The sequence below is a fragment of the Mya arenaria genome, chromosome 6, assembly GCF_026914265.1.
Source record: "Mya arenaria isolate MELC-2E11 chromosome 6, ASM2691426v1".
Taxonomy (NCBI): domain Eukaryota; kingdom Metazoa; phylum Mollusca; class Bivalvia; order Myida; family Myidae; genus Mya; species Mya arenaria.
In genome coordinates, this window is record NC_069127.1 from 49,053,783 (window position 1) to 49,079,856 (window position 26,074).

The 26,074-nt window shown below is 34.0% G+C and overlaps 1 protein-coding gene across 1 annotated transcript; it reads right to left on the reverse strand.

The window, feature by feature from the left end:
• Window positions 1-4,450: 4,450 nt before the first annotated feature.
• Window positions 4,451-25,547, reverse strand: LOC128236618 (ras-like protein family member 11A-like). Its single transcript, XM_052951595.1, has 4 exons — window positions 25,317-25,547; window positions 8,022-8,078; window positions 6,930-7,003; window positions 4,451-5,165 (listed from the first exon to the last, which is right to left on the reverse strand). Exons 1-4 carry the CDS (start codon window positions 25,459-25,461, stop codon window positions 4,719-4,721), a joined length of 723 nt encoding a protein of 240 aa, XP_052807555.1. The 5' UTR covers window positions 25,462-25,547; the 3' UTR covers window positions 4,451-4,718.
• Window positions 25,548-26,074: the final 527 nt, after the last annotated feature.

Genomic DNA, 26,074 nt, shown 5'->3' on the forward strand with positions numbered 1-26,074 from the left:
AAATTTACTGGGGGTTTAAACCAGTTTATGTGCATAACCTCACTCTTATCCTAACAATCCCGAATAAAGTAAAAAAGTAAAATGCAAATCATATCAACGAATACATTAACTTGGGGAAACATTAACCCCGTTTAATGGCACAGGGTAAACGCCAAAGAAAAAGAACACAAAAATAATAACAAACCAGAAACATGGAACAAGCGCCGAAAACTCCACAAATAGCCCTGTACATATATATTAACAATTAAAAATTAAACAATTAGAATCTATGAATGTTTATCAAGGATTGTTAAGTACCGCCATGGAACGGTCAGTAAAATATGTCGTGAATTTGTTTCGTACGGTACGTATTGATTCGTATTACTTCGTTGAGGTAGTGATCGATACGAATGACTACGTTTCTATCCGTATTTAGAAGAAGCTACCCGCGCCGCGTGTGTCACTTGTATGTTGGCTACTTGATTTGTCCTTAAAATTTCTTCATGATTGTCTTATACGAATCCTTGTGATGTTATGTGAAAATTCTCCTAACCCCAAAAAGGTGTTTCAAAAATAGTGCAGTCGAAACTCGTTATGTCGAAGTCGTCGGGACATAGGAAATAACTTCGAGATAATGAAAATTCGAAACATCCGAAATACAATAAACTATTTTTTTCGGTATGTAAGGACCCTGAATATTGGAACTGTTCTTAAAGGAGAATACTCTTTTCTCGGTATGTAAAAACCCATGAATATATGGACTTTTCTTAAAAGGGAACACTCTTTTTTCAGTATATCAAATACCAGGAATATTGAGACTTTTCGTAAACGATTACTAGAATTTTCATGAATTTTATAAACGTTAAAGGAAGGTCTAGAAATATTCCCACTCCAATAATTCCGGGCATGTTCACTTGTCAACATTATGCCAACTCTCTAAACTCAGTTGAAGGGTGTTGGTTGTTGAGTACAAGTTGTTGGGGGATAAATACTACTAAGTGTCCATAACAATTAAAATCTAGTATACCAAGAGGTGTATTGTTTGTGAAACACGACGGTCGATATACTATTTTGGTACAAAATAGACGAACAGTTCGGGAGGTGATGAGTATTATGTCTAGACAACACTATTCTGGGATGAAAGAACTGAGGAACTTCTGGGAAAACACAATAAATGTCAGGTCGCTCGGTAAACTGTTCGTGATTTTTTACGACGGTTACCAGAGCGGATTCATAGATAGATATTTTTTATTCCTACGTTAATAATATTCGTATATACAAATAAACACAAAACATAAAATCATAGTTTGAATATTATGGCATCAAATACAACAGTAGCTGAATACTGCTAAATATTGTCGGAGAAAATTACGTATTCAAAGGATTGAAATTGGGAATCAATACTAAATTCAAATAATGGTTTAGATCCGCATCAACAAACTGTTTTTCGTATTTATTGGGAAAATAGAACATTCTGATAATAATCTTGTTACATAACACTTACATCCTAGTATCAAATGATGTTTCACAGTTTAAATTTCATCGAAATAGTTACAATTTTATATCGTTTTGAACAAGTCGGTCATTTCTATTTTATGGATTAAAATCTGGTCTACGATATTTACTGATACCACTTGGTAGCTCCGTGAGCTATTTAGATCCGTTTTGAAAAAGAAGTTCGATGCTTTCTGACCAATACAAAAGTTAGGTTGATTTATTGTACTTCGTGAGTTACTCTGATGAACATTTTGTAATGTGCCCAATCAGTTATTTTTGATATATCACAACTGAAATTACAACTGTGAAGTTTGAAAAAAACTGACCTTTGATACAGAAACAATAAGGATATATTTTAACCAGTTTATTTCAGACATAGATTGCCAACGTCCTCACTCGATTTATAGTGATTCACAAAGCATATATCTTGTGTTGGTATTTGTTTTAAGTTACACATCTCATTTATTTATCTTGAGCACTGCAGTATAAAATACCTTTTGGATTTAATTTCGACATACATACATACCGATTAAAATCTGCAAAAGTCTCCAAATGAAGGTTCTTTAAATAATCAGTCTGAGAGTCAATATATATATATATATTAATATAACCATTTTAGCTAAATCACCAACCGTAGCGAGGCAATGAATCTAAATACATTCCATTAGACAACCATTGTTGAATGATTGCCACTGATATTTAATTCGAATGTCCTAATTAAGTCTTGTTTTGCCGTGATTTTTCTGCGGCCATATGGTCGCAGAGCTTTGGTTTAAACAATTTTTATATCAAAACATTTTAGGGATACGCAAAAATAAAGCGTAATCAATAATAAAGGATGTTATCAGGTTATAATACATGAAAGGTAAATAATTGATATATGTACAAAACAAAATAATATCTACATAATTAAGAAGGTTGTTAGCTTATATTATGACTCGGTTCTGTCACTATTTCAATCTTTTTATGATGGTGTTAAAGTTGATATGATTTATAGTTTTTTGTTATCGTTATAATTTGATGGATTAGGTAAATGGTGAATAACAAATGTCTGAAGTAGTAGATATTGCAATAGCGTGTAAGTATGGAAGTAGCCAAATAGAGATAAACGTAATGAAACAGGAAGACGCGGGAGGGCATGGACAGAATAGGACAGTTGTAGAATCAAGTTCGTTCTAAATTATCTTAAAGAGGTTAAAAGCGTTTAGTTTGGCGAATGCTATGCTAAACATGATTGTATATTGTTGCGTTGGTCTGGTCTGTGTCTTTGTTGGATCCAAACAGTAGTACTGTAGCAACATAGGCCTAATAGCAGACAGTTGATCAAAAAGGTGATGCCTTTATGCATGATACAAGGCACATCTGAAGTAGAAACGGTAAGTGTCCTCAATTCCACCACATTGACAATTTGGGCTGTAAATAGGGTTTTTTTTAAGAAAACAAATGTTCATTTAGATAACTACAGTACATCCGCAGTCTTGAATGAGTGACACTCATTCTGCCTCAACCTCATAGTGGGAAAGAGGAATTGTAAAGATTATACTTGAAGGAGGTCAAGGATAGAGTGGAACGATCTGAATCTGGACGTGCATTTCTTTGAATATAGTGTAGTTGGCAGAAATAAATTCGATGGAAACTGGTTTTTTACAAGTAATATCACGAGAAGTGATTCGGTTTTTGCTAGGTTGATTGATACAGGCCACTTTTCTGAACACATATGAATCTTTTCATGACACCATATAGTTGCTGAACAACAAAAAAGGTCATCGACAATGATATTCATTGTAATATTTTCTGCGAAAAGACATATTGGGAATTTTATTTCACGAACGATAATTGATATAGGCAAGAAAGAGTAGGGTCCAAGAATTGAACCTTGTGGAACTCCGGAATATATTGAAACCATATCTGACAAGCCACGACAAGACAATAAATGACAAAACTTTGTTTCCTTTCACTAAGCTTATCAGTGAGCCTTGATGATAAGGAACCGAATATTCCACTTTCTCGAAACTTGAAAAGAAGACCTTCATGCCATACCCGATCAAAGGCTTTTTAGATGTCACAGAATACTGTTCTTACTTTTTTATCCTCATATGGAGCAAGGCAGAAAGAATGATAGATATATTCAAGCTGTTTAAGCTGATTCCTTTGGACCAAAGCCTGACTGAAATAGGGTTAAGTAGTCGTTTTAACGAATAAAGTTGAACATGTATTTATGCAGAATTCTTTCTAGTACTTTACTTATAACATTCATAGTGGACGGTAGTTACCGACATCTTTGGGATCTGACATTTTAAAAGTATCGAAGGGGCTGTGACATGTCAGTTGCTATCTCCCTTCGAACATAGCTGAGGCCAGTCTTGGTTTTGGAACCTCAATTGAGTCAAGAACATCCGAAGGGAAACATCAACATCCTGCACGGATAAAACATCAGAGACAATATCGTTGAGATAATTTACGTAGAACTCATCGAAATATATTTCAATAGCTTATTGGTTGTTTTCAAAAGCTATATTTGTCTAAATATATCAATGTTTGAGCATCCGTCCAGTGAAGGCCATTCGACCGTCGGTCATGGCACATTGGCCAAAAGTGTTAAGGCTCGGTAACGCTAACGCCGACCTTTTATTACTTATATAAATAATCGTATATCCCTACCTATCACCCAATATTTGTATAAATCCGTCTATAGTTTATGCCTGAGTCATTGGCCGCGAAAAACTAAATGGTATCGGTTTCTTTCAACTAGAGATTGTTTACAATGCTCTGGGATTTTTTCAATACATTGCTTAAATTAAAATTAAAGTCGACGTTTCAATTGTATGGTCTCTTACACTGTGTGTTAACTTATGTATGAATTGTAAAAAGCGCATGTTCAAGGACAACTAGCAAAGGACAGTATGAATTAAACATGGTGCCATGGGGTAAAACTGAACTACAGATATTTTAAAAATAATAACTCTTCATTTTATACATCAAGAGAGCAACGAACAATCATGGAAATGTGCATAAATAGTGCATTCTTACTTCGAGCGATACACAGAAAAACATGAAATGTGTCGTCCGGAATTATGAAAAACTATAAACACTTCGATTGATCATACATTCAAGATATGGAGGAACCCCAAAAGGGAAGGCGGTCGGCCCAATAATGACTTCCATATTAGTGAATTTATCGTCAATAACAATATAGTTATTTATAATTAGTTGAGATGCTAAAATTCTTTGCTCAGAGGGTGTCAAAGCGTTGAGGTCCGCGATCTCCAAGTTCGTTCAGCGAGACTTCGAAAAGATTGCTGAATCTGTAACCTGGCTGCCACAGCAGGATTGGCCATAAATCTGGTCAATTTCTCCTTCTTCTTGAAAATAATCCGTACTTGCTGCGCAAGCGTCTCAAATACATCCGCTACACTCGTCCGCGCCTCGCTAGCTGCGGTTTCGAAGAAAAAATGATTAAATTCCGCACACAGTCTGCTTATTTCCGTATCGGACACTTGTTTCCTGTCGATCATGTCCGATTTGTTGGCCACGAGTCCAACGGGCATCTGGTTTTCAGCCCGAATATGATGGACGTGCTCGACAATGCTTTGTGCCAGGTCAAAACTCGTCTTACTATTTACGGCAAAAACGATGATTACACAGTCTGCCCAAAGAACTTGGGATGGGCTCACGTCGTCAAGAGATCTCTGAAAAATATAGAAGATTATAGTTGTATATGGCGCTATTATACTCTTTATTAATAGATGTACCTTTTTGCCGCTCACATCGGCCTGATATCTCAGAATCGAATACATAATTGTTATTTATATTCTTTAGATATTTGTGACCTACATGATGCGAATGGGTCTTTTATTTATCTTGATAGTTACTAATACAATTGACTGTAGAAGGTCCGTACCAGTACGAACACAAATAAAATTGGCCCGACTTAAAAGCACAAGGCGGTACCAAAGCAGTATATGCTATTGGGAAGCTTCACATAGACTGGAAGGAATTTGCTTCCATGAGGAGAATTTACCCGTTCTAACGGCATTTTTACATGATTCAGAATTACAGCAAAATAGCTTTCTGGATATCTAACTCTTCGCTATCATACGAAAACCATCTTTGATAATCATAAATTAATATAAAACAACGAAATAAATTACTAAGTAATATGTTAACCAGTTCATTTATGAAATACAAGAAAAACGAAAAAAATATCTCTTTAAATAAATGGATAATAACCTGACATTTTTTCCGAGATGGTATGCCTGGAAGCTAATTAGATAATGTGTGCAATGATGATACCTGTAAAACCTCTCAGAAATGAAATTGTATCGACATAAATCGTCGTAAAAGTGTCTATTTACAATTTCTGTTATCCAAGCGCCAGTGTGGTGGTCTACGCCAAACGCCCAGGGTTTTATGTTTAACCTTTGATCATTTATCTCTAAATAGGCTTGACAAAGCTTATAGTAGCTCACAAAAGATAAAGGTAAAGCACTTGTTCTTGAAACTTCTACGATAAAATTCAATACACCTGTAACCTGTAAGAATGACGTTGATTATGCAGCGATTATTTAAAGGGTTTCATATTCACAAATTCATTATTAGATTAATAAGATAACAATTTCGATATTTCCTTTTCAACGGCATTGGTCAAAGATAGAAAACGTTTGTTAATAGTCTCTGGAATGTAACTAAAAAAACTAATATATAACCTAATTATCAGATGATACTCGTTGCACAAGAGCTTATAAACGATGCCACGTGCAATTCAATAGCACTGAGCAACATAGATTAGATAAAATAGCCGTATTAGCATATAACTATATTTGTGATTTTTAAATCGTGTTTTCGCTTTCAAAATAATAGTTCACACCTGTTTAAGTCACCAATTATTTTATTTTTATTTTTTTAAACGACTTTTGTGAAATGTGTTTAATCGCATGCACTCATCCTACTGTTGAGAATGTTTGAACCTACTCCTTTCTGACAGATTGTACGTAAACTATAATTGAATAATATTAATTTGATTTATTTTCTCGGTTCTTTCTTTATGGTTAATTCTTAATGAAACATCTCCACTCCAGTTTAATCTGATCGTTATGCATGAGACTCAAATGAACTATCGACAAATTGTTATGAGTACCCTTGTAATGTGTGAGAAAACAAACTACAATCATATAGAAATTATAATACGCCATTATTGGTGCCTCAATTGAGAGTGTTACTTTAGCTACGACAACGCTTTCGATGTAAGTTTTGACTATTATTCCAGCTGCTTATTGCACCGTTCTTTTCCTTAGTAGAAGTTATGACGACCTTTTTGAGAAGCCACGAAAGAGTAACCCAAGTGTAGTTCGAATCCATGACCAATTGTGCAAAACAAGGACAAATGTACCATTAAACAAGTCTCTCACTTCTTTTTCCATACGTTCTCTGAAGCAATTCACATATTTACCTACCTGGCCCTGTGTGTCAATGATATGTAAGGTCAGGTGCTTTCCGTCTATACTGGTGGCATGGCTATACAGCATCTCTGTGCAAATGGTAACAAACGTGAGCACCAATTTAACGTTTTACATACACCTTTATTGAATGCAGAGAAATGTTAAACGTCGCCACAATACACATGGAACAAGGACGAACTAACAGCAAGAGACAAAGCGCAACAAGACAACACAAATTAAACAACTATCAACATGTCGTCATTGGTAAATGTTTGTGTAGTATTAGTAGTAGTAGCAGTTTTATTCGTGTAAACAGCATTTAGACACTACCAAATTACGGTGTCATTTCAACATCAAAATGGATTCTCCCGTAAATAACGTCTGGTCACTTCATAGTTGACAATGTGAAATGTTGTACGAATTATGGATATTCTCCAGGAGAATGAGTTGAATTAGTGAAAACTGAGTTGTAAAACGCATTTTGCACTAGTCACATTAACTTAATGAATATACTTTTTAGCATAATGAAGACAAGAAAGAGATACTTAGAGGATCAAAGATAAATTACGAACTTAATGACCTTATTACGAGCCTCATAAAACACAGTTTCCAACGCCTAGTTTCACCATGACAATTTTGAAAGCTTTTAACGAAATTATATATTTATTGTTATGTAATTGGCATACATGACAAGATATGTCTGCATTAGACTAGTTATGACATTTATTTATGTTTGCAATCTCCAATGACGATTATCGTAGAAAGTGAAAAATTGACATTTTTAAAAAGCTCAATACGACTGTGTCTGTTAATTTGTTATCTGATGTTATACACCGTATACAAAGACAATGAAATTTGCTGTCCTTCAATAGTGCACTGTTTTACTATGTGTATAATCACTATGTGTACAGTCTATCATTTGTAACAGAAAATGGACTTTAGGAATTGCGATTTCGTTGAGAAGTAAATATCAACCCAAACTGGTAATCAAAAATACAAACATAACGTAACGTTGTCAATATAATTATTAAAATACCGCTTATCAGTAAACTTTATGTTCGAATTGTCAAAGCCAAGAATTGAGTTGTAAGGTTCATACAGATTTACCTTTGTCTGAATTGTAGTCGCCTATAAATCGCTTAGTCAGATACCGTACGATCAAAGCTGAAATAAAAACAAAAATTATATTTATATATAAGAAGTTTAAATGGAGTAGCTGAAACAATTACGCACACTTTTATTAAATAACATTATTATGAAGCTAAACCCTACCAATACCATCTGCATCTGTTATATTAAAGGGTAAATATGCCCTTTCCAGCATTTTTACGAAGTAAATAAAATGGTGCTATGAATATTTGACCCAGGGAGGATGTGACGAGAACATACATATGTTGCAATGGTCTAGGACTGGCATTTAATGCATACACGTCCATTTATATTTATCTAACATTGATATGTTTAAAACAATTGACCAATGTTATAAATCATTAATTTTGGCAAATTCTAGTGCTGAAATTTTATACCTGAATACAATCTTACGCGAATCATTGAACATCGAAGACTTTTAGATTGTTCAGTCTTTTAATTATGCAAACATAGCAATACGATTAAAAAAAGTGTTGAAATCTCAAACAATAACGTCTTAAATATAGGAAAATGTAAAAAACAGAAATACAAGAACTTTTTTTTTAAATTAACAAACGTGTCAATTACAAGTCATTTCGCGAAAAATCTAACATATTATAAATGTGTACATTTTATAACGGAAAAACACAGGAAGTAATCAGAATTTGCCTCAGATTCCATATCAGCAAATCTAAAGACCCGCGTACCACTTAAGGCTGTATTTTCTTTTGACAAAGTTCAAAAAGTTGAATTTCAAGCTGCATTGAAAATCAGACTATTTGGGACACAGACTTACGTTAAGCACAATCTACCAACAAGTTTAATCAATACAAAATAACATCCCCACAAACTGAGCCACCATAAAGAATATTTACGGGTAGTTTTGTAAAAAAATGTTTTTTGGACTAGGGCACTTGTGGCCTAGTTCATAGCCGTAAACGCGTAATCTGCATTCTCAAGCCGCATCTGAGGGTTCACTGACGTAATGTATGTATACGCTGTATTTTGATTGGATTGCCGTTAGCGAATTTGAATAATCAAAGTAGTACCAGAACTGATTACAATGAAAACATCCAATAAAAAAAGTTCTCCTAACAATTCAAGCTAACTGTATGTTCTTTTAATGAAGCACAAGAAATGCATACGTAGCGAGTGAGTTAATCGGGTTAACTACATGAATGTTCTTGCATACGGTCAGATTATATGCAATAAGAATATGAACATATTGGAAAAGTACGCATCGATTTTTTTCCGTTTAATGCTCTGTATTGATAGACTGGTACAGTACCCTCTTTCTCTTTTATCGGAAAAGAAACAAGTATCAGCTAACCGCGGTGCCCGTCGCGCATTCGAAATGTCTTGTGAATTCATACGTATTAAAAGCGAATAAAGCGTCCGGTCTAAGTAGAAAATAACCAGGAAAGTTGGTTTAAAAAAAGTATTGTTATCCTTTGTATACAATGTTGGTATTCCGAAGTCGGTCCCTGATCTTTTTTCGACATAATTTGCATGTTTCCGTGATATTTTCTTTTCGATACAAAGTTTTTTTTAACTAATCATCGCATGGCACTTAGCACTTTTTTAAATACAACATGATTTTTGGTATTTATTGTTCAAATACTATTAATATTAACTAAAAACCATATGCCGCGTACCTGTATAACTTTTATATTTTTGAGGAAAAGTAAATCAGGGTACCAGTCTACTTATTGACCTCAAAATTTACTCTGATCAGAGCGGCCGAATGATTCAAACATGTTTGTTATCACTACTTTCGGATGTTGATGATGTGGATTTCATAGTGTTTTATTGAGGAAATTTATCAATAAAGCCGCCATTGAATGATTACCACCATCAAACGGATTTATTTTCATCTTACCGTTGGTAGCATTTTTAATTTGACACGTTTTCAAGCAATACAAGTTCGTTTGAAAAAATCATGTGATTTCAATTTTGTAAAATGGAGATAAAAAAATATCAAATATGCGCATACTTATTTATTAAGTTTCATTCTAAACGAAGCCAAATGTATGAATATGTGCACAGCATCTGTGAATAAGATGTTTGTTTACCTATGTGCATAGACAAATCTTGGAGCCACTCTCAGTGTAAGTACATGACATTGTGATAAACCATCGTCATTGATAAAACAATCTTGCATGCTCAATTTTGATTTCCTCTCTTATATAATGCACCTGTGAATTGTTACCACGGCCCCTCGTGGATATACCAGGGAAAAGGGCTGTGGTTTTACCTTTCAGGTGTCCTCGTAGCTAAAGAACTGCAGCGAACACATTATATATTACCTTTTTGGACGTGTTGTAAACATCAAAAAAATAAATATCAACATTACAGTTATGGAAGCCAGAACTAGTGTCCTCGCAATGCCGGGTGATTGCGGTGGTTTTGTCTTCCCTCAAAATATATCAGGAAATTGCTCTTACCTTAGATCCCCGGGGTGTGGGGTTATTCACGGGATTTTACCACCAGTTCGTTCTCGCAGGGCAGGGATTTTACCGGGGATTCGCTGGATGGAAATCCGGGGGCGGGAGGGGGGGGGGGCGTGGTTACAATTGACTGGTGCATACTTTACAAGTTCTTTTTCTGAAGAAGCTTTGTGCTCACTTTTTGTTTTCTAGCCAAGAATGAAAATCAAACATCGGTCAGAGATACAGTATGGTGATGCATTGTTGTTGATAGATCAATATAAATTTGTGAAATATTTGAGGGAAAGGTATTTGGTTAAATAATTTACAAGTGTAACTTTTGAGTTTTATTTAACAATGCAGTGCCGAATATTGTGGAGATAGAATTGAATTTGTATTAATTAATCAGTTGACTTAGGGAACAAAATCAAAATATTCAATAAAGATCCCTTTTCACCCAATTTTGTGGAATAGTAAAGTAATGAAGATTTAATCTCACAACAGTCTTTCTCAAATGCTGTCAAGGTTTTTTTATGCTTAAGAATATCTAACCTCGCGACGTCAGACCAGAAATCATCTTGGCATGAGATTGGATCACGATGTATCATTATGCACCAGTCAATTGTAACCACAGCTCCCACATCCGGGGATAGCCGGCGAAATGGGTCATGTTTTTACCTTTCATGTGGCCCCGCAGTGCCAGGTCTTCCCGGAAAATACAGTGTGGATGGGGCTTAACCTAATGTCCCTTGGGTGCGGGGCATTTGGTGTGGACTTTACCATCAGATTATCTCCGCAGGTCGGGGATTTTAGCTGGGGTTGGCTGGACCGAAAGTAAAAGTCCCCGCTATTCCGGGACCGGGGGGCGGGGGGCATGGTTACAATTGACTGATGCATTAGCTTGTTAAGAATATATATTTATTTATATAAGTTATACTTTGTAATCTAAATCAAAGATTTGAAAAAGGTATCCTTTATCAAAAAATGCAAGTATACATAAATGACTGTGCAAATCTTTATACATGTATCATCCAAATATGAGTACCTTGCAGGGTGAATGCTATTTGTAAAAACTATACTAAGTGAGCTTTCAAGATTACCTTTCCAATCGCATACACAATGCAGTTTGAAACCTGAATAATTAAAACAAATCTTGGTTGTATGCCATTACTATTAAATATTTGATAAGTCACAGACATTATAAGGTACTGTTTAAAGGGGCTGTACTCAGTTAATGATGAAAAAGCAAAAATTTAAAAAAAATTGTAGAAAATTGACATAAACTTGGTATCGATGTGTACAATCAATGCATTGAAACTTACTAACTGATGATCCCCATAGTTTACAAATTATTTATTAATAGCAGTTATTTCGTGTTTTGCCATTAAAAAAGATTACTAGGTATTGTCGTTCCAAGACAAAAATTTAAAAAGTTGTCAGAATGAGAGTGCAGCTTTAAACTCATAATGAAATGTCAATGCACTTCATTTGACATATTTTTAAACAGATGAAAAAATGTTATTTTTAAAAAGCACAATATATCCTTTATGTGACCTTACATTATAATGAATTTATTCAGATCAGTGCCTTTTCTTGCACTTAAATGTAAACAAGAAAGCTTGGGATTTAACACTAAATGACACAAGAATGAAATTAAATGAATCACAAAATATCATTAAAATTATACACACAAATGTTCTCTGATATACCAAACAATGAAACTTTTTAGACTTTCAAAAATTTAACATTTACTAAATACGGTTATATAAAATGATGAATACATTTGTAGGATTTGATATCCTACTAGATGTAACTCGGCTTCGTTCATTTTTCTAAACTTTCTCTCAGTGATGATCAGTCAGGTGCTTTTGGTAGGCATGATTAGCATGAATGTTAATTTTAACCATCATTTATGAATGTTTACACAATCATTGAATATTGAAATAACAAGCGAAATGTTAGTTTGAATGATGAAAGCCATGAAATATGTGAAGTATTCAAAAAGAGACCATTTTTTCAGCTTGTGTAAAAAATGAGAAAATTGTTAAGTAAAATTATTTATTGTTTATCAGAAAAATGTTGAAATCTCATGTTTAGGCCTATAGTGATCATACTTGATTGCTATGTTATTGGTACTTATTGCAATATGTTTTATTCATTGCAATATTTATGTAAAACATTAATTATTATGTTGACTTAAGTTTGTAGATAAGAACTAATGGTATAGGTGATGTGAGAATGATCTCATAAGTCTTTAAAAACCCTTTTGGTATTGTGAGTTTTTTGTCTTGTTCAGTTTAGCTTTCAAAGATTTATAAAGTAACTGCAAAACAAGTCCAGCTGTCTAGAAAGACTATGTCAAACCCTGACCAGATATAATTTCTTGTCTTTTCAAATTACCAACTTGGCAATGGTTTTATCATAACATAGGATATTGGTTTGAAGATGTTAATGTTTTTGTATGTGGAATGAAATATCATAAGTGGCACTAAATTGAACATGATTTATAGTTCTCATTGATATTACACATAGCCCCAAGTACATGTTGATCTAAGATTTAAGGCTTGGATGGAGTCAGGGCAAGAAAAATGCATGTTAATACATTGTACTTTCCAACACAAGAACTGTGTGTTTATTCAAGTAAATAAAGCAATCCCAACACCAAGGAACTGCAGTATAGCATAACCAGCTTAATTGACATTATGAGTTGGTGTTCAAATTGCTGCAATTAAAGGCACATCTAGTTTTCAGAATTATTCAAACTCTGATTTAGCAACCTTGATTTAGTTATATGAACCACTTTTGCGAAATGAAAGCTTTTTTAGTTTTGCAAGGACGGGTGAAAAGTATTTGCCAAATGTACTGCAACACCTGATACCTGTTGCATAGGAATCCAACAAATTCTTGGCACTCCAAATGTTACAGTACTATTCAATTTGGAGTGCCTGAAAAGAAAGCTTCTTGATTCTACATTCAACATCTTCTTTCTGTATGACATATTGGACCATGAGAATCATGAACCTACAACCTTTTGCATCTATTGAGATAGGGAGCTATCAGGACAGTGACAGAGGACAATAAAAAAATGGCCAACTGCTGCATTTATTGAGTTATCTAATGCATACAAATTAAGACGGAGAAAATAATTCTATTTTTTTCCAAACTACTTCCTTAAGCATCTTGTACATGTATGTAGTTGTCTTTTACAATGATTGTTCAAAGTTATAATGGTCATGTGGGTTAAAGATGCTCTGTCCACGGGGTAACAGGTTTTGTACATAATAGGGTTATAAGTACTGCGTTTTGATCCAGGAGGTTGTATTCGACTCAAGTAGATTTTTGCAGATTCGGACACCACAAGGCACAAGCCGAGTAAAATCAAAATCTACAAAAAACTACCAGATCAAAACGCAGTACTAATAACCCTTTTATTATATATATTACTGATTAGATGACTTAGAAGCCACATCTTTGCATAATAAATTTCATTTTAAGGATGCACTCATTGGTTTAATGACGTCAATTTAATATTGCGCAACATACTTGTTATGACGTGACGTCACAAGAGTGGTATATGGCCGTATTGCACTGGAGCGGAATATGGGTTAAAGTATTTTGTGATATGTATTGCATGTGGATTGATGATGGGTATAAAATAAAGAATAAAATTACGTTTGGTATTCCATTCTCACTAGCAGTGTGATGAACTGCTGACACCATGATATGAAATTTGATGGTCAAAGTATTTAAAAGACATTTCAATATTTCATACTTTAAAAACTATATTCATCTCATCTTAGTCTACTCAACTTGCTTTGCTATGTACAAAAGACTGCAGCAGTTATATGAATAGCATTAGACAGAAGGCAGTGCCTAATATTTATCAACAGCACTAAGTTATCAAGGTAACATGTTATATGAATTGAATACCAAGCACAAATTAAGAGGGAGAAAATAATTCTTCACTTTTTAAATAAAAACTACTTCCTAATAGCATTGTGTATGCAGTCTGACATAGGTGTATAATGTAAATGTCTTTTACAAAGATTGTTCAAAGTATGGCCCTGTGGTTTAAAGCTCCCCTGAAAAAGAGGTGACTGGTTTTCTATATAGTATATAATTACATCATTGAAAATCTTCTCTGAAACTGCAATTAACAGTCCATTGATATAAAAGGAATTGATCAAATTAAAGGAGTATGTGTGCCAGCCACGTAAATTTATTTGTACAAGTCTGATTTAACGACTTTGAGAAATTCAAAAGAACTATGACTTTATCTGATTTAACGCTTTAGCCCCCCCCCCCGCCCCACTCACTCTACACACACTTTACTAAATTTTTCAAATTTCCTTTGCAGCTTGCAAGCAGTTTTAGTCTAAAGTTTAAGCTAGCCCATTGAACAGTGACCCCTTGTGATGTGAGTTGATTTTTTCAATGCTTAGAACATTCCCCTGAATGAAGCCCTAGTCCATCAGTGCTTTCAGCACTTTGATTCAGTTTTAATGTCATATCACTTGAGAGTTTCGTTTAAGTACATACAATACAGTGTGAACATAATGAATAATATTTTCGACATTAAAAAAAGAAAATGGTATACGTCCATGTTCCCATTTACAATAGGTAAAAGCTTACACGCGAGGGGAGAGAGTAGAGTTGTTTGTTAAACTCGTTGTTATGCATCCTTGCTTATGTTCACAATATCTTACACATCATTCTGTTATCTTACTTTTCGAAACATTTATCTACTGTATATCCAAAATGTACAAATCCAAAACGTACAATTGAGCTATCTGAGGTTTCAGCTGACTCGGGCTCGTCAAACACTTACGAGTTTTGACAAGTAACAGAACAGAACTCTTTTAGTAGAGCTATTGAACACTTTAACAGTTATAAGCTACCATTTTTGATAAATAAGTGATGTGTAATAAATTAAGATATAACCTAAAACTTATTACAATTGTCATACTTAAATGAGTGTTTATGATTTATAAAATACTATTATTATTCGTCTTTTTTCCGATAAAGTTTCCTGTAAAACGTTTGTATCCATTACCTTACACTCGTCAGTGTGAAGAAGCACTTGATGAAAATCATATTCTTATTAACACAACTAGTATGGGTATGTATTTAAAAAAGAATATTAATGAACCCCATTTATTGAAATATCAAAATGCTTGTTACATAAAGTGTATATTAAAGAAATGAAAAGTATTACGTCACAGCGCGTGACTCATCTTGCATGGCGGGTGCCAGATGGATTTTTCCAGACTAAATACACCGGAAATGCCTATCCGGTGTGCTAGAAAAAACGTTAAACATTTAAAGGTGAAAGGAGACGGGTGCACGTCACATTTGTTTAGCCTGTCCTTTTTTCAACAAGACGTCCCCAATGTGGATTATAGCCCTCCATATATATCATGGGTAAACGGTCAGCCCTGTCGAAAGTCGTATGGAAAACGACAGGCTTAAAACTCTGTGGAGATTAAAAGTGCATGTTTTGTGAGAAACATGTTGGCAGTTTTTGTCAAAAGGAACTATTTGTGTGTGCAACCTAGAGACTGATATGCCGTTTTGGCACCCAATTTACGAAAACAATCGTGAGGTAATGTGTTGATTCGTGTCTATATTATAAATGGTATTCATGGTTGTTGGCGGTATGAACAGTCAAACGTCAGAAAAAACAAAAAAATTAATATGTACGACCGAACTTTTCTCATTGCGTAAACTTTATAAAGAGTCTTAAAATGATGCCCTTTAAAACATAATATAGTCTAGTGTATGTGGCAACACGCCGGTTACGTTAGTCTCGAATCAAATCCCTTATATTAAAGATTAAAATTAGGTTGAAATGTGCACATGAAATAATCGTTTCAAAACACCGTAAAGAAACGGATCAGATTATCAGATGGACAGATCTGTCGCAATTCGTGTTTAACTTACATTTAATTAAAAAGTGTCCTCACCGTTTCTGTATTAACAAATTATAGCCCAGTCATTATATTCTATTGATTTGATTTAACCTGCCGTAAGAAATTAGTATTTACATATAATTTTCTACACTCAACTTGCTGTCTTTGTTTTAGTTGACATTTGCTATTGACTATCTAATTTTGTTTTTTCTTCCTGCTGACATATCTAGCTGCTATAGAAAATCTGTTTCATCTTTATTGACAGAAAGAAATTATTCAACTCATAGAAAAAGCTAGCATTTTCCAATTATCTTTACCAGTTATGATTGTGATCTATTTAGCTGTCAACAACAAACTAATTGTTTAATTTAACTTAACAAAACAGCTAAGCCTTTTCATGGTCATTTTGCAAATATTTTAGCACATGGTTTATTAGTTATTCATTGATCACGCTGAGTAACAAACACAGATTTGTATGTACGCGTCTTCGTGGCGTCATGTTTAGTTCCTCAGCCTGAAAGCTTATCAGCAGAACCACTTGTTAATTGATATCAAATTAAGGCCATTATATTAACCCTCCAGGGTTGTTTTCGTCGATTTCTTGCAGATTGAGTTTTGTATACATAAGTATGGGGTGTGGTATTACTGTGTCTATTTGACATTTAGAAGCAGATAACAATAAATCTCCTTTTGAAATTTAGCGCTTAGGGTGTTTCTTCTTTATTCTCAAGAAGAAACACGATCTCATTTAAATAGAACAAAGACATTATGACCATCGGGTCTTCATGTCTTTTATATCAGTATTAAGATAATAGCATTAATTTAAGTTTAAAACATTTTGTGTAAAATCTTACTTTAGAGGATTGGGAATTTTACAGATATTTATCAAAAAACATAATAAAACTAAACAAGACTTTGCTTTGTTTAATCGAGCTCATGATGTTTTGAAATAGGAAGAGCTTAAGCTTTTTAAAAGAAATTAGGGCTACACAAAGGGTCACCAGAGATCTAACACAAATATCGTATCAAGCAAATATTTGTCAAACTGTTTAAACTAAACTGAGGATAGTAATGGAATCGCTCTCAAAGCTAACATCATCTTGCTTTCGGGTGACATTTGTTAATAACCTCTCGCCCTCTGAACGAATACTGCGTTGGTCAAAATATAAGGACAGAAGAAAAATAAAAATAAATATTCTTTTCGCTTTGAAAGTACGTGGTAAATGATTTGCCAAATTTGATAGTCAAGACTGTACTTTGACGACTGAAATGTTTAAAACGTGGCCGCTATGCACCTTTATGTCAACCAATTATGGGAAATGGTAAAATATAGAACGAAAAATCATCATTTGTATACCGAAATATGTGTTGGTCATTGGAAAAGTGGCATTAACTCAATAAATTCGCTAAAAATGTCGTTGCATTTTGTCAAACAAGCAAGACTATAAACTAGTTGTTAAACTTTATTTGTATTATAAGTTGAGCGAGCGAAGCGAGTGAATGACAAATACATACATGTACATTCTATGATGGCATATTCTAAAGAAACCTTAAAATCAAAATGTCAACGTGTACAAGCTATTTATATTCCCCTTAAATGACATAAACTGTTGAAAACAATTTCTGAGGTAATGAGTTGATGCGTCGAGACAACGGTTCCGCTATTCAGAAATTGTATTTTCTAAGATCTTGGATTTGTCGGAAAACATACCTCAGATAGAAATGTCAGGTCAACTGGTTAGGCTCGCAGTCTTTCTTTGGTAAAGACTGGACACTAATGATTATTATTTAAGGGATTTTGAATGAAATGAAATATCCTTAAGATAAGTTATTTAAAAAAAGAAGATCATGCATACTAATTAATGAAACCTTTTTTTCGAAAACACCAATGGAAATATTTGGTAAAGCGACATATAATAAGATAAAGCATTGACGACTGATTTTATCAGTTAAAAATATTTGGTTAATACCCATTAAGTATAGAGAATATTCGGTAAAGAGACATTTATTGTGGATCAGGATTGCGTAGTAATTTAAAATAAATAATAAGACCTGTTTTTCCAACCCCGTGTTTTCCAAGCAGTAGCATGTTCATCTTGTTGGCATTGTGTGCATGTTAACTGTCAAGCCCTGTCTTTGTGCTCCGCTGACTACCTCCCCCTACCTCCAAGTGACTCTCTACAGACCTAAAGCCCCCCCCCCCCTCCCTCCCCCGGCATAGGTCATTGGCCTTTATCACACCAGTTTTTATTTTTATCGTCCGTTAAAAAATACTAATAAATTAAATTAGTATATTCAACATTACACGATGCGCCTTACTTTGCAGCAAAACTGTTAACTGTTATATTACTTAAACTGCTTTTATTAAAAAAATCTAAGCAACATCAGGTACCTAAGGCAAGGTCAACACTTATTTAAACGTTAATATCTAACAGACTAATTCTTCGTTCCCTTTTTGAAGAAGACTATTTATCGTTATCCGCCTAAAACTTAAGGAATATTCAACATTTATAAGTGTTTACTTAACACTTATATTTCAAAAATAATGACTTTCTTAACATGTAGTTTCATTATCACTTAGACAGCAACAATATTAAAGTTGTTAATATTTTGATTGCACCCTCAAAAAAATAAAATAATATTTCATAATAACAATAATTCGAACGTTGCCATTGCCAAACAAATGATCACAAAGTAAAGTCGTATTTCGCAAATCCCCTTTTCCATTTACTCGGCAATAAAGGTTTACATCTCCACACTTCGATTTGCTATCAACTTGCTTGAGTGTAAGTACCACTTGTTCACAGGTGAAAGTTTTGTTTCTAACTCATTTATTTCTTCTTAAATATATCTTATTACAAAAGCTGTTTCGTCTTTCTTCACGAAAATATATTTTACTCCCAGAACAAGCTTGTATTACATACAAGTTCATTAAGTTATGATTTTTTTTTATAATTTTAACCCATCTCGAACTATTTTTTCTATTTATCTCAGCAAGACAGTAGCCTTTTTATGCTCATTTGGCAAACATTTTATCACTCGATTTATTAGGATTTCATTTATCACACTGAGTAATTAACATAGTTGTACCTTGTGTTATCTCCTAGGCGGCGTGATTAGTTCAACGGCCCGAACACTCATCATCAAGGCCAGTGCAATAACCCCTTAAGGTTGTGGTAACAATTTGTTTTTGCAGATTTTTAAATAAGCATGAGTTGTGTTTGTATGATATCATTATAATTATCAGGCACATTTATTTTCAATTCACATGTTATTTATTGCTTCAGTGTGCATATGTTAAGTTTCATTTCATGAGATAGTTGCCTCATAAGACCTTCTGTCTCAATGTTTTTATTTCATTAATATTAATTTCATAAACCATGCCTATTTCCAATGAAGCTGATCACCTTTCATAGAGTAAATTGCCGACTTTCGTAGCCCATAAATTCGTGTTACATTGGAAGCACGACGATGCTTTCAGCCGCGATACTTTAACATCGTAGCATTACCTTAAATAATCAGTGTATAGTGGGTGTGTTTGCACGGTATTTGTCTGTAAAGAACGGTGTCCTTATTTCGTTTGGTGTTGTTTTAATGTTTTCATATTTTACTATATCACCCATCGTATTCATTTATTAAAACTTATTATATCTTATCGATTATCTCCCAATAACTCTCTACTCGACATTTAAATTACATAAAACCAAAGCACACAAGTTTTGTAGATATCTGAACCTTTCAATCAACGTGCTCCTGTCAGCCACCTTACGTATTTAACAGGTATCAGAAACGCATCATTAGATTATTATTATTCAAACTTAAACAGGTATAAGTTACCATTCTATCAAATTAATGATTGGTTGGCAATAAATGAAGATGAACAGTATTATTGGAAACATTTTACACCTGTAATTAATTAGAGCGTTTAATGCATTTTGATGATTCCTTTTCTGAATATTTAGGTACGCAATTTTCGGTAAGGTTTTAAACTGACTTAAGCGATGTGTGTGTGTGTGTTATCTTACGCTCATCAAGCGATTTACGTAATAGTAATTTATCCCTTAATTTAAATATATTTTATTCATCCGCGTTTACATACATAAAGACAAACAGAAACACATTTACAGTCTAGAGAATAGGATCAGAAAGAAAGAAAGTTATTTTCCAAACCTTAGCAAAAGTACATTGCTGGAGACAGACATATGAACAGCTTACAGTGCAGATGACCCAATGAAATTTATATTGTTGAATTTATATAAGAAGTGGTATTTAAGTTAACTGTAAAGAATGATTTTGCTTCGTTTCAAATTATTAATTATATAATAATCATAGAAATTATATACAGACGATGTACACTGACTATATACTTATTAAAAGCAGAACAATTTTGTGTTATTAAAAATGTTAAAGTAATCTTAGTTTATTTTTTATAAATTGAATACAAAAGTCGTTGATTATGTTCGAGAACAGAATGAGAGCGTTAATGACGAAGAAAGAGGAAGAACGAGGGTAGTGTGGTTGGTTTAAATTTTAGGATATACTGCCAGTGCAAAAACTTCCACTGAGCCCTGACTGATAGTGCTGAAAACACATGTTTACAGAAAGAAGAAAAATCAGCGTGGGAGTAGTAATGAGTAGTTGAATGAGGCTGCTCACTGGCTATCAAATCTTTTTTAAATGTGAATTAAAGGTACAATGAATCGAACAATGTCTTTGCTATTTTGTCAGGGCATTATCGCCGTATAGTAAATTGCGAAGCGTTACGTCAGTTTGATAAATCCACAGAACTGAGCCTAAGTCCCCTTGATTAATTAATATAAAGAAGTCAGATAAGAAGATAATGATACGTTGTCTCCTGAATTCCACACGAGCAGAAGGATGAAGGAACAATATCTTTAGAAAAAAAGGTGATGGTTCAATGAACTGCATTCGTTACGTAGGCGAGTGTGAATGACCTGTAATCGACGTTTTCCAAACTAAAACAAACTACATGTATTTTGTTTGGGATTATCCGACTTTAAATAAGCTTTAAAACCAGAAACAGTGTCATTGAGTTGTGCTTCATCTGGGAGACTACTTTATGCTGAGATTGAAAAGGAAGTAATCATATATAGTGACGTAGGTGGCAAGATTTATTCGATGAGTTTCTAAATGTCCTTGATGAATCTTGACTTGATAGATAATCAGGAGAGAGACCATTTTTTCAGATTGTAGCAGACTTTAAGGTTGTGTTTTCTCTCCTTGTATCTAAGCTCTCAATGTGAAGCAGTCGCAGAGAAACACGGCGTGTACAATTAGTAACAATACGTTTGCATTCGTTTTGAATTTTGTCAAGATCATTTTTTTCATACTGTGTACATTTAATCTTAAAAACGTCCGCATACTTCAAGATAAGATTTGTCTAATGAAAGAAAGATAAATAATCTCCAGAGACCACCTATCCAGTTGATAGCGGAGACGTTTCATGATGGTCTTCTAGATCAAGCTTTTTCTTTAATATAGTTAATATGCGTATGCCAATTGCCTTCACCAGATAGAAAAATACCCAGGTGTTTGTGTGATTCAACAAACGGGATATGAGTGTCTAACATGTACACAGGTTGATAAATGGTTTCTTCCTTTTTCCGAGATATGACCATTGATTTAGATTTATTAGGATTAACAAGCCACTTATCAGCCCAGATATATATTTTGTTGATGTCTGTCTGTATGTAGTTTTAAAGCTGCAGTCTGGAGGGAGTCCACTTTAACAAAGATATTGTATCATTAGCAATAATTGATATTTGAATCTATCTCGTTTACTATATTATTATAAACAAAAGATGACCAAAAATTGAGCCCTGAGGTACTCCAGCTTTTTTTGCTGAAGTGGCTTCCGGAATTACCACACATTGACGCCTATTTTATCCTAAATTATGGAACGCAGGCACTGTCTTTCGTAGTCCAAAAACTTTATTATTGTGTTTGTTTCTTATTACATTATGTACCAAGTGCTTTACATGGTGTACACACATAGTTATGTTATGTCAGTTTATCTTTATATGTTGTGGATTTGTACTTAAGATATCCAAACGGTTGTTTTATTAACATCCATCCTTAAGTTATTATAATTTTGTGTCAGATTCTATGAAGAAAATAGAAGAAAGAATTGATAAATATTGGACATTGATGGGACTTGAGGTCCGAAGATCGGTTTAAACACCTTAGTTGAATCATAAACCTTGACAAGACGAAGTAATGTCTAACGTTTGGGATGTCACGTCGCATGGGTCACGACAGATGTAAACAAACAAGCAGGTGACGCTAATATCTTAATAACTTTTTTGGCAGAAAAGATATGAAAATATTTCTTAGCCTTTTAAATACTATGATATTTTCTGCTTCTACACGCATGAAATATTTTAGATTTGTTTGTGTTTTAATGATGCAATCCTTGGCCAAAATTACAACAGGACGGAATTTTGTAGAACAAAAACACTGAAATTTTGGCGAAGAATAACAAATAATCTTATTTATAATGTTCTTGAACCGGCACAATTCTACTTATCGATAAATATATAAACTCAAACATAACTCAAACATAACCCCAGCAACCATCTGGCATCGTGCACAATTTATATTGCCTCCACATTGGCATCAAAGGCTGAAGAACGCTTCTGATCGATTCTAGAACTGGAGTTATTTACTTTTAAGTATGTAAATGCAGCAATTAAATACGGCAACAAACACATTGGAAATACCACAATCACTGGCCAAATATCAAAACAAGCAGCCCCATTTTAAAGCAAAGGAAAGTGTACATATTATGGCGATGATGATAGGATAATGGTTATGGTTTAAGGTGGTGTTTGACTCACCCACTACTGCGTAATACATCGGCAAATGGTTAAACCGACACTGTTACAGAGCGGCAGCTCGATATTGTCATTCCTATTGATGTGGTAAGTTTGAGTCTGTGTTGTTTTAACTCGTGAGTGTCATTTCTGTAAGTTATGCTCAACTTAGGATTCCAAATTTCTAAATATCGTGTCTGCTTGATTAAAGAAGGATTTGTTTCCTAACACCGCCTTTTAAATATTGTCTTATAAGAATCTTACGCTCGTTTGTGAAAATTTATATCCTAAACATGTTTTTGAAATTGTATTCTAAAACATTTCTGGGGAACTGCTGCGAATAAACGGTTAAATATTTACTCTAATGATATATTTTATTTTTATCATTTTTGACATGTATAAGTGAAAGACAGAGAAAACCCATTAGTATGAGAAAAAACAAAATACATGGTACAATGTTAACGTTAACCCCATCCTTGAAATGACTTTAATGGGAGTGTAAATGAAGGTCTAGAACTATTATTAACCCAGGAATGCGTACATGTGGAACAGAACATGTTGATGCCAACATGGTGCCAACTGCTCAAACTCGGTTGAAGACTGTCGGTTGAAGAGGCAAATTATTATTATATACAGGGTACCATTCGTCAACATTTCCCTAAAGGTAATATTTGTATATAAAACCAGAAGGCTGATAGACTTTGGCCCTCAATGGTATGATTGTATTCGTCTAGACAACGTGTTTTTCTATTAATATATGTTGTACTCTGTACTCGGATATATGAACAGTCAAACTTCAAAGACACAATAAAGATAAATGTCAAATTATCTGGTTTACTTCTCTCTTTTCTATTATTAAAGTCAGTTAATATAATGAACACTTCCTAGGTACGCCCGGTACGCTACTGTACCATACGTGATCATTTGCGGTGACCATTTGTAACCAGGCATTGAAATTCATATAATCGTGTACTATTTTTCATATGGTATCGGCGTGATGAAAAAGTCCACAAAGTTCCCCCTTTTAACGTATTATGTAATTTAATTGTTGAATCGCTTGTAAGCTTTTATGTATTAAACTTTACCATGATGTGCTTGTGTGTGTGCGGGTGTGTGGGTGCGTGTGCGTGTGTGCGGGTGTGTTAATATGTGCTTGTGTGTGTGTGTGTGCGTGTGTGTGTGTGTGTGTGTATGCGTGCGTGCGTGCGTGTGTGCGGGTGCGTGGGTGCGTGTGTGCGTGTGTGCGCGTGTGCGCGTGCGTGCGTGCGGGTGTGTGGGTGTGTGTGCGGGTGTGTTAATATGTGCGTGTTTGCGTGCAAGTGTGGGTGTGCTGGTGTGTTAATATTTTCATTCATAATGAAATATATTTTACACGACTTATGCCGACTGGTTTACGTACGTTGTACAATTGCCAATGGACATGCAGTTACATCACATTGATCACAATTTTAAAGTCGACGTTTTTCCATATCGCCGTAGATTAACCGTCAAATAAGAATACTTTCTCAAATCGGTATTAAGAACATTTTTTTTCAGTTGAAATTATCTTATGTAAAGCATTTTCATTTTACAGCTCGAAATTGAGGAATGTAACTTAATTATTTTCTTGTGTACCAATGTAGTATTCGGAAAGCTTTTTAAATTATCTAGACATATAACATCATAACCTGAATACTTCTTGTAAATGATGGATGACCAAAAATGATCAGTTACCGCCATTTACCAGTGCAAATTTTGGAACGCTTTAATATAATATACACCGATAACTGACAAATAACTTCTCTAAAGAATGTTTGAATAATCCTCGCTGACGAATGTAGAATTCAAACACTTTTGAATTATATTTGACATACAGATAACAGACGTACATGAATACTTTCTCTAAATGATGGATGAACAATAATGGTAATTCATATCCGTATAGCAGATTACACACTCTTGTATCTACAACTGATTTCATGACTTGCAAATTGCACACTGGAAAAATATCATTTGATAAAGACATGGACCTATAAACCAGTCTTTATAGGTCCGTGATAAAGAGACATACAATGTATATTAAAATACGTTTAGTATTGAAAATAATTTTAAGATAAAGTGTAAGACCTGTTTTTCCGACCCCGTGTTTCCCGAGCACGAGTATGTTCATCTCTTTGCCACTGTGTGCGTGTTTACTCTCCAACCCCGCCTTCGGGCTCCGCTGACTTCCTCCCCCTTTGTCCAGATGATTCTCCACTGACATAACTGACATAACTCCTAGTCTATCACAATTGTGTTAATTAAATACCCAGCCTGAGAGGTCTAGATCATACCAACAAATTTGTTTATGCTAATCCATGGACTAAATTATCAACATTTTACACAGTTCTTTGTATCACACACACAACGCTTTACAAAACAAAATACGCCTTTGTAACATTTATTCAATATTGATTTTAATAACACATAAATTCACTTCTGGTCTTATTCTTGCAAATTTAATTGGTTCGATTTTTTTTTAATTTATATTCACTTTAAGTCTCTTATTCTCCTGTAAGTATGCTCGATGTATTGATATAGAAATGTATCGCTTTATTAGATAATCTTATCTAGTCTTCAATTTTATTGAAAACAATTTTTCAATGTTTAAGTTGATATTCCTAACAATGTGTATTCGGATGGATTGCAAAGCCTTCAAAAAAAAGCTTCAAAAAAGCATCACACATTCAAAACAATCTAAAATTTATTCATGTTGTTTCCAAAACAAATATATACTTATAGCTTACTGAAAATTTGCATATGCGATTGGTCACGAATTACATAATATATTCCGAAAGCTCCATTTTATCCAATAGTATTTTCATATATTTTCCAACACAATAACC